The 14,448-nt window shown below is 35.2% G+C and overlaps 2 protein-coding genes across 2 annotated transcripts in view; one reads left to right on the top strand and one right to left on the bottom strand.

Annotated features, from left to right (window-relative positions):
- LOC108966890 (telomerase-binding protein EST1A) overlaps positions 1-1,063 on the top strand; it is a 5,223-nt gene extending 4,160 nt beyond the window's left edge. The window contains exons 12-14 of the mRNA XM_018930032.1: positions 71-221; positions 281-417; positions 469-1,063. Coding sequence (XP_018785577.1) covers positions 71-221; positions 281-417; positions 469-605 — 425 coding nt within the window. The 3' untranslated portion in view covers positions 606-1,063. The remainder of the gene's footprint in view (positions 1-70; positions 222-280; positions 418-468) is intronic.
- A 3,344-nt stretch (positions 1,064-4,407) lies between these two features.
- LOC108966489 overlaps positions 4,408-14,448 on the bottom strand; it is a 128,916-nt gene continuing 118,875 nt past the window's right edge. Inside the window, exon 6 of the mRNA XM_018929422.1 lies at positions 4,408-5,986. Coding sequence (XP_018784967.1) covers positions 4,698-5,986 — 1,289 coding nt within the window. The 3' untranslated portion in view covers positions 4,408-4,697. The remainder of the gene's footprint in view (positions 5,987-14,448) is intronic.

The following is a 14,448-nucleotide window of genomic DNA, read 5'->3' as shown; positions in this document are numbered from 1 at the left end:
TTTTTTAAATTTTATTTTTAATTGCAATCCTTGTTAAAATATTTAAACTTAAATGATTTTTTATTTTTAGTTGTGAAAGAGTTGGACGGTCTTTCTAAGGGCGTAAAAGTGGAATCTTACCAAAACTCCTTGCAATTTCAACGCATACATCACTATGACGACGTATCCACGTGCGCTAAACGTTCTTTGGACTTTATACGTAGCGCCAAAAACAATGTGAAGTATGTTAATGTTTATTTTGCAAGTAATTGTTACTTAATTGCCTTAATTTACGCCGCAGATGTGCCACCTCAAAGGGTTCTTTCATCAATGCTTCGCTATTTGCACTGTGCGAGGAGGAGAACGTATCCAATGATGATAAAATCTTGGCCACTGCAGTGGCACTTTCGAAAACCATGAGCACGGAGACCAATAAGGGTAAATACTATATGGAAATTGCTTACAAAATTTTATAATATCACTTTGCAGATGGCAAATATTTTATACAAACCGAGTTTGTAATGATCACCACAGATCGTAATTTGCGCGTGAAAGCGTTGGCGCGCAACTTGACTGTTAGCGAAATGGGTGAATTTCTGAAATGGGTCAAGGATTGCCATACCTAGCATTGTGTAATCATTTTGTTTATTATATACAAGGATTTATACCTAAATCGTGGGTATGCCTGTATGAATTACGGACTTCGTGGCTATGTGCTTGTACTGTTAAATTAATTTTGCAAACATATGCATTACGATGGCTGGTTCGACTTCTTATATATATATACACATATACTTACAATATACACAAACTTTTACCGCATACTTAAATAAAAAAAAATATATATATACATATATATATATATATCTATATATAGTTGTACAACTCGGTGCTAATATCTATATAGCCACACTTGAATTTATTTGTACATTTCGATAACTCTTATGCATTCTTTTTTGTAAACTTATGCGTTGTACCTACAATTTGTTAAGCGTACAATCGTGTTTAGGTAGACTTTTATACAACATTTTCCGTGTGAAATTTTATTACTTCCAATAAATGCGATTTTGCTATCAGAATATTATTTTTTGAAATTTGCTTTGACTAGTATTACATGTGCGTATCATTTACCGGATTAGAGCGTCAGTATAAGATTCGTACCAAATTTCATAAAGATATCTTGTCACATAAAAAAGTTTTCACACGAGAACTTTATTTGGATTGGTTGGGGTATCGATATCTCTAAAATTGAGAGGCAGCTTCACATATGGATATATGTACATATGTATAGACGAATGTGGCTAAATTGACTCCGCTCGTCACGTTGATCACTTTTATAGGGTCTCCAACGCTTTCTTTTGAGTGTTACAATCTTCGAGACAGACTTAATATACCCTGGATATCTACGTAGATAACATTTTATATTTCCGGTTTTGGCAACCTTAGCGTTGCAATCTGAGAACTTGATCATCAAGTTTGACAACGTCTTAACATACCACCGCTATTTGTGTTGTTTACAGTAACTCGAAATATTTATCTTCCCCAAAAAATGGAATTAAATCGCAAATATATTCTCGAGATTGTTTGTTACAACTTTCGCCAACAGTTCGTCGATCAACGCAATTAAATTTGTAGCGATGTAACTTCATCAATGATCAGTTTTTATCGATGGTATGGTGAATTCAATCGAGATCGTAGATCATTCCAAGACGAATTTCGTGAAGATTGTCCAAAATCAGTTGTTCTTCCGGAAACTGTTGATGCTAGTACGCGATCGTTATGTGCCCTATCGTGAGATGGAGACAACTAGAGGCATTTGGAACCCACACACTTTGACTATTGCTCATAAAAAGGCTCGATACGATAACGATCTTTCAAAATATGATTGTGAAATCGTGACAGATGATGAAAAGTGGATTTACGCGTATGCGTCCGAAAGTAAGGGACAGTCGACTGTATTTCAAGAAATACGTAAAAGATAGACAAAGAGATCAAGGTTTTTCGAAAATTCGGTACGCATGTTTTGAAGGTACCTTAATCAGAGTGGCAAAAATGTTTTCCAAATGCATGGAAATTTATATGTATAAAGTGTGATCCATTTCGAGGTTCCCTAGTTTTTTAGAAAAAAAACAAAATTCAAAATTTAACGGGAAATGTGTACTGTCATTCGAAAGGAGGAAGGTTTTGGAAGATTATCTCTTTCAAGTTTTGACCGCGGCTTCGTCTCAGATGGTCCATCGTTCGAGCATTTCGGCTGGTAACTGCCGCGTAATGTTTGCCCCAATATCTGAATCGAAACTGTATTGTTCGCATAAAGTTTACGGAGTGATATCACATGGTCTTGGAGGCCAATCGGCCATCGAAGTGTTCTCTCAAAAATCCATGGATTGTTGCGATGTGTGGGAAATGCCGCCGTCTTGTTGAAAGCAAATGTCGTCGAGATTACTTGCTGCAATGGCGCGATAACGGTCACCATTGACGGATACATTCTCAACTGCACAAGTCTCGAAGAAATATGGAGCGTTGCATTCTTGCACAAGCTGTACTTTGTACGCTTGCAATTTAAGATCTCGGCGTAAAATGCGCCAAGTCGTTCCATACTTCAGCCCGAGCTGCTGCGAACGACGCAGAAACGACGCTGAAACGACTCTACATGATGTTCGTGCACACTCTCAGTTACGGTTGCTATATTTTCTTCACTGCGTGCTGGACGTGATCGATCCATTCGGCCGAATATTATCCAATAATGAATGGTGGGTGGGTCTCAAGTTTAATAATGGTGTTGCGAGTAGAGGCACAGTAGGCCGCATATGTTGACCATGAGTTCAGCGCACGAAATACATTTTTTTACAGAACATGCATTTTCGTAATAAAGTTGAACAATTTCCAAACGTTGTTCAGGTGTAAGTCTTTTCATGATGAAATCCCAAACAATACTGAACAAAAGGAACATGACAGCTTGACACCACTCACGCGTGATCTGCCAAAAAAAGTCTATTGAAAAAAGTACCTCTACTTCGATCGGCCGTTAGATCTCAATGAAAAATATTCTGAAAAACAATAACGATATCTTCGATTATTAATATTTGTTTTTGTTCTCTAATGTCGAAATATATAAAGCAACGTATCCTTAGATCATTTCGATGACACTTAGTCTAACTTTCCTGCAAGCATTGCTTGAATAGTTGTCACAAAAATAAACCACGGTTCTAAAAAAAACGAAACACATTATATTTTCTTTATAATATATATATATATTTTTGCATTGTATATTTGCTTATTATTCCTCTTTTATGCATTGCTTTATTTTATATATTATTTGCTTTGCTTTAAAAATTATTCGCTAAATTTGAAACCATTTTTGTAAACTAAAAGAAAAACTATAAATAAATAGCAATAAATTATTGTTTGTCAAATTTAAAAACTTATAATTAATTATTAGCGGAAAGTGAATGTTTACAATTAGTTACCTATCTATATATAGGCATATGTGTATATGTATGTATGTCAATTAATATTTGCAATAATTACTGTTATCTTTCGATTAAAATTGATATTTTGCTTTTGTTGTAAATATAGCCAAACTAATTTAATTAATTAAACATTTATTATTATTATTTTATATTTATTTCCTCATTTTAAATTTAACCGAAGAGAAAAGGCAATTGTTGCAGCGTTTAGGAATTGAAAGTATTTCTTTTTTTGCTTTTTTCTTAATTTGTTTTGCTTCTTATGCCATAGAATAAATATACAATATAAATAAGTGTTATCAGTTAGATGTGTGGCCAGCGATGCCAGGACATGCATACATACACTTAAATGGGCCGTTATGTCGTTATGCTTGTCATAATACATCTATGTATTTGGAGATTTCTTAACATTTAGCTGGCGGCTGTGTGCTTCAAAAATCGAAGCATAAGTTTTGCATAGAAAGTTAGATTGTGTGTGTTTGTTGGCATTTGAAATACTTGTGTAGCTTTGTTTTTGTTTTTGTTTTTGTTGTTAAAATTTAATTCCATTAATTTTGTTTGCGAATTCCAAGCGTTTACGCGCGGCAATACGGTTATCAATATATATATATTTATATGTATGTGTGCTTAGAGTGCTTATTTTTTCATTGCAAATGCTAAACGCCTAAAAGTATGCTTTGTTTATTTTTATATACTCTGCTATGTAAAGTTTTGTTTTTCGTGTAAGTGCGGTTCTCAAATATGGCTCTGTAAAGTGCTATCAATACCTGTATTTAAATGCATTCATATGCAATATGTTTGTATGTATATAGTATATATTTGTTTGTTGGTTTATTCCTAAATGCATATGTCGCTGTAATACTAAACGTTTTCGTTTTTGTTGTTGCATTGTAAATATGCAATTGATTACTAATGAATATGCGTCAGCGCCGAGGCGTATGCAATTAGCGCTTTTCAATTTTATAACTGTAACTGTAAATGTGCATTCGGTAAAGTATGTTTGCGTGTGTGTGTGTAAAACATATAATTTAATATTTCGAAAATTGGCAACAAGCATTTAGCGTCACACTATTGCAGCTATCCTCCGCTGTTTGTCCTTTCGCGTCGTTTTCGGCACCTTCAAGCGTTACGAAGTGTACACAAAAAAAAAAAATACGTTGAACGTTCGTTAATTGTTTTCGAAATTGCTTTCGTTCGTTTCCTATAACTGCATGTCGGCATCAGTGCAAGTTGTGGGCGTGCCTGCGCTTAGAGCGCCGTCTCCAGTGCCGGCATATGCGTTGCAGGCGCTGTTGGCGGCGGCGTCAGCGTAGCTCCCGGCGTTGGCGTTGTGAAGTGACGATTGCCTTCGTAATTCATGGTTGCCCTTAAGGGACTACCGTTAGCGGCGCTCAACTGCTGCCCACCGTAGTATTTGTTATTTGTTAAGGCTGTGCCCGCAGCCACTGACGCTATTGGCGCTGGCGCATACGTTGTTGCCGACGCCACGTTATTACTCCTGCCGAACGTCGTCTTCATTTCGCCACGCATGAAATTGTTTTCCTCCGTTTGTAGGAAGAAGTTACGCTTCAAATCATAAGCGCGACTATTAATGCTTTCGGACGTGTTGACCGCTGTGAGCGGCGTCGCCGGTTCCTTGTCATTACTGGCGTTCGAGCTGTTCGTGCTCGACGCTGTGCTGGAATGATCTTCCTCGCTGTTGACCTCCGGTATGGTGGTGGACATGATGTTGGTGCGCTGCACCGTATTTGCTAGACCACCACCGGTGGCACTCTTCAGTTTGGGCGCAAAACTTTTAGATGGCGAGCCGAATTGACCTTGCCGCAACATGCGTCGATTGGCAAAAGTTTTGGGCGAGCCGCTTAGGTCCAGCAACTTCATGCTGCTATTCAACGTCTGCGTACCGCTGAGTGCGCCACCCACTTTATTAACTGGTGTTGTTTCCGCTGTTGCTGTATTAGCCGGACTCGTTTTCTTCAATAGCTCCACAGCCGAGAGCTTTCGTTGCACCGGACTCGTTTTGGCCGATTTCGCTAGCAAAAGCTTTTTGAAGTCCAACAAACTTGTCTTACTATGACCGATGCGATCCGAACAAGTGTTATAGCGCTCCGGCGAATTATCGTCAGCCCAATTCGGATTGCGGCTCAGCGGTTGGCGACAGGGCGAATTATTCAGCGCAGCCAGTGCGGCATCGTCGCCTCGCGAAGGTGTAGATGTTTGAAAACCGTTACGATTGCGTGGTACTATAGGCGATAGGTTGCTCGCGCCATTCAAACCATTCGCACCATTTTGCGCTGCGGCCGCTGCTGCGCGTGCCACACGTTCGGAGCGTTTTATGGGCGTCGCATAGAGATCGTCGCGACAGGTGACATTACTTGGCGGCGGTTTTTGTTGCTTACGATTCTGTAGCGTCCAGTAGATGGGTGTGTTGCGCTGGAAGGGCGTCGTCGCCTCCATCGTTGAATGTGCTTCCGAATCAACTGGCGGTTGTGGCAGTGGTTGTTGTTGATCTCTCGTCCTATAGAAACGTTGATAACCTGCGAAGAAAATGAAAAAAAAATATTCGATGATCAAATAAAAAATATTAAGCGCTTTAGCAACAAGAATTACGAATTGTGTAGGGAATATAAAAAGAGCTCAGCCAGTAACCCAGGTTTCAAATGGTTTATGTTTGAAATATTAGTAATTGTAATTTAAACAAAACTGTTATATCGTTTTAGTAAAATATTTCTACTAAAGCATACAAAAATTAATTAAAATATTTGCAAATAAACCGAACACAATATAGAAATGGGAAATGTACTTACTCAGAGCTTGTCTAGAAAAAGGTGTGTCATACTTGACCCAGTGGAACATGCTTAAAATAGTGCGCTTTGGCGGAGTGTGTTGTTAACTTATCCGTGTTTCTTATTTTGTTATTTACATTATGAATGGTGATATTTACAGCTAGTTTAGACCAAAGCAGTCCATTGAGACCAAGTGTGCGAAATTGGATCACAAAATCGTCTTAGATATCTTAGGATTATTTTTAACCGCAAATGCTTGGCAGGCTAAATTATAATTCTAAGTTTCGAAGAAAAATAAAGAAGGTCTTTACTTTTTAATATGTAGTCCACTAACGGTAAATTCACTTTAAATCAAATTTGTTTTTATATTGCCAAGGTTACAATCTAATATGGCTTTCGTTAGATACGAAAAATTTGAAAATAAACTTGCGCCACCTCTGCTGAATAACTCTAAGCCAAATAGAGGCAGAAGCTCGGTGAAACACCGAACCTAACTAATTAAATCTAAAAACCTATTTTGACGAACGAGTTATTATGAAAGTTCTAATATTACTAACTGTTTGCGTTATATATGTAATATAACGAGCTTTCGAGTTTTAATATATGTTTCAAAAGTGCTTTGGTTGCGATGATCAAGACTGATACTTGTACAAAGTTTCTAGGTATGATATGTGCTAGAAATTGATAGTTACAAGATTTAAAATGGTTGATTTATTAGACCCAAATATTTCGGTATTATCGACCTTAAAAGGATAGGACACTGAGGCGCTTGGTTTTTTGGTAATTAATACATTTTTAGTTTCAATAAGAGTGCAACAATTTTTTTTTTTGGTTTAATAAAAGAAAATGGGTTTGGGATACCAACGAATGCAGACGCTTAACCCAATTTTCGACGACGATGATCATAAATCGGGCGATCCGGCTGCAATTTCAAGTTTAATATTCGTACGAAGTTCATCAATCGTCGTTAACTTTTTGACATAGATCATATACTTGACGTAGACCCGTAGGAAATAGTCTAAGGGCGTCAAATCGCACGAATGAGGCGGCCAATTAACTGGTCCATTTAGTGAGATAACACGTTCTCCAAACTTGGTTTTCAATAAATCGTTTGTGTCATTCGCTAGCGGGCTTGAACTGTTAGAGCCACATATTATCCAAAACCATATTATCCAATTTTGGACAAAAATATTCGTTTATCATTTAGCGGTAGCGATTCTCATTCACAGTTACGTGCCGGCCTTGATCCTCACAGAAGCAATACGGCTTGACGAAGCCATTCAGCCAGAAATCGCTGCAGAGGATTTTTCGATGAAAATCCGGATAATTTTCAAATTGTTGTTCAGCCCAATTAACGATTGCGTCAATTTGATCTTGTAAGCATGTGGGTCAAGATCTTTTCGCAAAATTCGCCACACAGAGATGCCCAACGCTTGAGAGCGACGTGCGAAAGTCTGATTCGGGTTTTCCTCCATTGATGCGCTAGCGACAACACTCGACACTATAGGCACTTATTTGTCTCACTGCCACGTGAACGTTTTGTGTCGGTGGATTAAATTTTTCCCTAGACGCTCAATTGTTGATCTTTAAATTGAGGCCACTGTCTCTGAATTTCGGTAGTAAATTTTAATAATAGTCGACTCGTTGTTGGATATGCGATCCAACTTTCCATGAGAAATGGCAAATCTTATTGAAGAGAAATGTCAAAAGAGCGGGGAAAATATGGCGTTGTTTGCTGTCCCCATCGATCCACTTTAGTAGACTCCTTATTGAAAACCCCGTTATTTGAGTATTATTGAACCTAAAGTGATAGAACGCTAAAGCTCTTTGGAATCTGTTCAAAACTAGATTTAGTATTTGACGTTTATTCAAAGTACCGAAAAAAGTTTGACAGACAAAACAAAAAAACAACTGACTTCGAGATCTATCTGTACATGAACTCTGAATTGGAAGTATATGATTTTAACTAAACAGGTGGTAACTCCGTTTTGTGCAGCTTTGATCTAACTACAGTACATTCTTCATTTGAAAATATTTCAAAATACTGATACCTGTTTGATGTACCGAAAGTCTTTTAACTGTAGCCTCTTAAACCTAACTTTTTCTCGTTGAAACAACTTTGGTAATCATTTTATTGAAAGGGATCAAGAGACAAAATGATTCATTGCAGTATTTGGATAGATTCAACGATCATAACAACAATAAAATGTATTTTAAAAGATATTCTCAGAAATTTATTGGTAATATATGCATATGTACAAATTTAATTTTCATTTGTGACTCGAAATTCATGTAATGCGATTAGCTAAATTTAACCAAAAAATACGAATGCTTCCAAAACCCAACAATTTGAAGTTTGACATCCTCGTTATATATAAATTTAATAATATATATGTACATTGTTCAAGACATACATAGCTATACAAAAATACCTTCAATAATAAAAAATGGTGGGATATGAGGATTATACCAATTCCAAATATTATGAACCCCTCGAATGAGTAAAAATATACACCCAATAATTATATGATGTAACATAATGATTTTGTGCATTTTTTATTGAAAACATTGGCAAGTGAAACAGCTTAAATCGAGTTGAACAAACATTTCAAAGATATACTTACGTTGTTAACCATTTGCTTAACAAAAATAACTATTAAATAAAAATTAATATAAAAACTTTCAGCGGTGGCTTGAGCATCGATGCCACTTAGACTTTTGGCTTACAATTAGTGAACAAAAGATACTTACACAACCGTACGTACACAATAATTTACATACATATGTATGACATAATGATAAGAAATAAAAATTACAACAATAGGCATATTAATAGCACAACAAAAACACAAAACATTATTGAACATTAAATGGCTAAGCGGGATGGACACTAATTTTTCAAGCTACCGAAATGCGAGTTAGACCAAAAAATTCTGCGGCAAGTGGGAAATTAGTAAATAGGGTTGCATGTGCGGAAAGTTAAAATAGCAAAAAAACCAACTACTACTACACATACACTGCGATGCATAAATGAAGTAATAGAAGCCTTTTGCACGATTTATTTGATATGGAATTAGAGATGCTAGAACTCAATTTAGTTATGTGTAAATGTTTAGAAAAATTAGCACTTGAAAAATTAGTGCCCATAATAACCTGTCTTAAATTTTAATTTTAGTTTTCCTTATAAAAAACAGTTTCATTTAACTTTTCAATGCAAAAAAAAACAAAAACAATGCTTAATTCTCATAAGAAATATTTAGTGCAAAAAACTTGAATTAACATATAAAAGATAAGTATGTATGTATGGATGTTCTTAATATTATATGATTTTCTATTGTAAATGTAATTATTAAAATTTTTTTGTGTTAATTTTAAGTGCAGTTATTACAATAATCGTAAATTCATTTGGTTGTTGAATAAAATTTCGAAATTTTGGATGCATTATAAAAAAATAAAAAACTTAATTATATTAGACATATTAGTTACACATTGCAGTTATTTATTAACACATACACTTATGTAGATAGATCCATTATTAACACAAACAAACAGTGCATATTTTTATCTAGGCTTACAGTCATGTTGGAGATTGGCATTAAAATAAAACATATGAATGCGGAAACAAATAAAAACGTACTTAATTGTTTGCAGAAAAAAACGAAAATTTATGTGGGGTATAACAGGCTTTAAGCGTTAGATAAAAAATTTGATTTTGTAAAACAAAAAAGTTTTTATAAAAAAATTATTTTGTAAAACAAAAAAGTTTTTATAATAAACATTTTATGTGCAATGAGTGTAATATTTAGTAAAAAGTTGACGAAACTCGTCTTTTATAATATTGTGATTTTTATGTACAAATGCAAGTTAGTTTGTATGCAAATGGCTTCCAGTCAATTGTCCAAAGTGGGAAATAGGTTATGTTTCTATCTTCTTATCTACGTAAGATTATTTTCTCTGCAAAAATTTTCTTTGAATATTTTTAAAATATTAAAAAATATGGTCCATGAATACAATTATAAAGGGTTCAACTCTAAAGTTCCTAAACAACAATTTAAGTTGTTTCTGCATACTGCCTTTAAGGCTTGGCTCAACTTCATTTTCCATATCGGCTTTTGAAAAATTTTAGTGGAGAAAGCAAAATTTTTCTCCGCCATTCAACGACGGACGAAAGAATTTGACTCAAATTTTGTATTTCTAACCGAATTTTGTCTCCGGAATCATTACGAATCAGTAATTCAGTTTTATCAAAAACACAAACCTTCAAAGACGGTAGAGAAATAGTTGCAGACATGCCCCGTTCGGAATGACAGTCGACCTCTTCAAATGATAAAAAATATTAAAAACGTGAAAAATATTGTGCTTAAAATTCATCATTCAAGTGTTAGAGAGTTCTACATCTCTTGCGAATCCGTTTGAGTGATTTTGGTGGATATTTTGGGTATGAAAGGCGTTCTTGCTTGACTCATTCCGAAGGTGAATTCTTTTCATAAAGAGTACCGTGAACAGGTATGGCATGCTTGATCGTTCGAATTTTGATCGCACATTCATGGAGAACATTATAACTGCCGATAAGACATGGATTTATGAGATTGGTATGCAAACTAGTCAACACTCATCGGCAATGGAACTCGTTTTCAGTCGAAGATCGAAGAGGTACAACAAAATTCGGTAAAGGAACTGAAAGCCATCCCAACAAGTGCTTATGAAAAGTGCTTTGAGGACTGAAAAAATCCTTGGCATAAGTGTATTTATTACCTCCGGTGGGGATTACTTTGAGGGCGACAAAATAAATATTGATGCATAATAAAATATTATGTGTTTTATTTCTGGGTACTTTTTTGTTACATATTCATAACAGTCTTATATTGCCGACGTGTGGAAGCAAGCGAGTTTGTAGATTTTAGAAAACTGAAAACCTTGGACAATAAATTGACAAAATTGTACGAATTTGCTATCGGCTGTCTATATGATGGTAATCGTTTTTTGATATATAGATCGACCAAGTGGATAAGGGCCGAGCAGTCTGGCGGTTCTGCTATGCCGAATTTTTGGGCTTCTATTCGATTGCAGACAAAAAGGCGCCATTTGGCTAGAAAACAAAACTTTTGCATAATAATAATCAACCGGCTTTCACTTCCATCGATCTTTTATCCAAAATATAAAAAAGCAGAAATTACGAAGAATTGGTCATTTGCAATGAACTTTATTTTTGAAAAAATGTAGATTATTTAAATAATAGAATATTTTCTTGACTTCGAAAATTGTACAATTTTTTTTGCAATTATAGACTTTTTGAGAGCTATTTTTGCTAGTTTCCTTCACTAAATAGTTTTTTTAAAACGTTCCTTCTTAAAAATCAAACGGTGTTTATCTTTCTATTCATAATAGTATATGTTAAATGGATAAGGGACTTTATAATCAGAATTATTCGGTGGTTTGAAATTTTCTGCCAGAACCCATTATTCAAAAAACGTGTGCTCTATATGATTTTTGTTTTAGATATCAAGTCAAGAGTTTCTTTATGGAAGTGTGAACCGGCATTACTAAATCCACACAGTTGCTAAAGTTAGTAAAATTCGTGGAAACATTGCAGTGCCTATTAAGCCATTTTACTTTTGAAAACTGTAGGTAATAAAGCAAACATATCAGCATTTAAAATAAGTGAGGAAGGTTATTCAATCAAATCTATTTACTATCTGACAATTTGGTTAAATGCCCTCCATTAACAGAATCAATATGTACAAAGTAGTTGGCACCACTAAACTGCTAAAATCCTCCAAATAATTAACGGCTAGTTGCCACTTACAGCAACCAAATGAAATTAAAGCCAACTGGAAACGTTAATAGCAATCGAATTGCAACTAACCGCAATAAGTGGCATGCAACAACGCGCCTCGATCAGCGTATTTCAATGGCTGCGGCTAGATTAATTAACTTGTTGCATAAGTAAATAAAATACGGTAAAATTAAGTAACTATGTGTATATGAATGTTGCGTGTTTGTTTAGCCCCGTTTAAGCGTTGAAAAAGCGCTGACTTTGTTGCTTGCATATGCGCCTCTATAATTTCTTTCAACTTTTATTTGCTTGCGAGTTAAAATTATTGTGGAAGCAAACAATAAATAGACTTGTAGGTGCTCATAATTTCAAAATCCTTGTGCTAAGTGCAAACGCTGGTATATAAATATAACACAGGCAAACAACATATATACACCAGTGCATGTGTAGGTGCTAAACTTCCGCTGCAATGTTTGCTTGTTGCAAAAAGATCGATGACAGCGTTTTGCTTTTAAAACTTATGCCACCACACATACACATTTACATATAGTATACACTTATATATGTGTGTATGTATTGCATATAAAAGCAAACAAATTAATCACCTACTGTGCCGCATCCAACAGTTGCCAATGGAGTAAGCATTCAACGACCGGCGGCAGGCCTTCACTTTTTCCTACGGCCTATCTCTGCCTGTCTGCATTTATGCTGCCTTTACTCCTACTTGATGTGGTGACTGATGAAGTCTCATAACCACAACCGCATAACCTTTTCAAAATAAACTGTCATTGCTTGGTTATGCTCGCGTGTGTCTGTTCGTGAGCTTTACGCGCGAGAATTTCTGATGTTTTAGTGTTAAGAAAACACTTTTAGTTTTGCTAACCTTATATGTGAACACACACACACACACTTAAATATGTTTATATGTAGACCCTCTCATAGATATTAATATTAAGTATGCGGGTAAAATATAAACACGAAGGCATCATAAAATGCCTCAGCGAGTTAGTAGGAGAATAAGAGGCATACGAAGCAATCATACATACAAATCTAACTGAAAGTGTGGGCTCATGCTAGCTTACGATAATATTGAAGAAGACCACTTAACAGCACCGACTTCACTAGTCAATTGACTGTCTGGATAACAGGATATGACCGCACACGGCAGAGAGATGTGCGAGAAAACTAAAGTAGAGAGCGCTAGCTTTTACAAATGGTGTGTAACTAAGAAGATAGGAACCTTTTATTAACCGATTCGAACAAGCTTTAATGGTATAAATCAATTTATATTATTATTAAGAACATAACGTTTACATTTTTAATCTGTAAAAAATATGATTTAAAATTTTAATTTTATTTATTTTAAAAACTCAGATCCAAACCCCACCTAAGATATACAGAAGCTGGGTACTTCAAACAGTTTATCTTTTATCTTTTATCTTTTAGCGCAAGCCCATTATTATGACAAGCGCCGAAATGTAGGCAACAAACTTATGTGGAACTTTATGGAGTGGAAATACATTAGCATACTTATTAGCGAAATTAAATTATTATGACAAAAGAGAAAATATATAAATTATTGAAATATGACTACATTCTTCGAAAAAATATAATGCATCTTCCATTCTAAGGATTTCGAGACGGCTTGAACTACCATTTAAATCAACGGTGTACATAACAGTAGTGTGATTTTTGAACCGGAATTTAAGGATATACTGTTTGTAATGTTTTGACATCTTGAATAGTATATGCCTGATATAGTCATATAAGTTGAGTTAGATAATATTAAAGTCTCTACCATCTTAAAGCTGCGGTTTGACAATTAGAAGTACCCGTGTTTGCATAATCCTTTATGTAATTTAGATCTTGAAGGGACATCTCGAGCAAACTATTCGTTAGTAGAATTATTGTCAATAAGAATTAGGAAAACTTGGTTAACAAATATCCAAATCTGATTCTGTGAGGCAGAAGAAGCAGATCTGGAAATCGGATCATATCCCATTAATAATGGAAATATTTGTGTTTTCTATGAAGGTTTATCCCAAGATAAAAAATGTTTTGATTATTTACCCCGGATTTTTCTTTAGAAAAAACCTCTCCGTTATGTACCGATAGAGAAATTTACCGCACTTGTTTTTTAGAGAATTTTTCAACGTGTAGACTTGTCTTTCATAAGCTTCTTAAAGCAATCGACACCACATTGTAATGCTCATCCTAAGAGTACACCTAAGTCTGGTGTTAATTGAAAAAGCAAAAAAAGGGGAAAAAAGGCAAAGCAATCATGTAAAATGAAATAATCGAGATAGGCGAATTACAAAAGAGCTCTCACTTATAGTGTAACGTAACGGCTTTTATAACAAAGAGAGTGGGTGAGATGAATAGGCTGTATGGTGGTTTGGGTCAGTGGCAAAAAGGTCAAGTTTAGAATCATACTTGA

The sequence above is a fragment of the Bactrocera latifrons genome, unplaced genomic scaffold, assembly GCF_001853355.1.
Source record: "Bactrocera latifrons isolate USDA-ARS-PBARC rearing strain unplaced genomic scaffold, ASM185335v1 scaffold_10, whole genome shotgun sequence".
NCBI lineage: Eukaryota > Metazoa > Arthropoda > Insecta > Diptera > Tephritidae > Bactrocera > Bactrocera latifrons.
The sequence above is the reverse complement of the archived record's forward strand: the minus strand, read 5'-3'. Positions and strand labels throughout refer to the sequence as shown.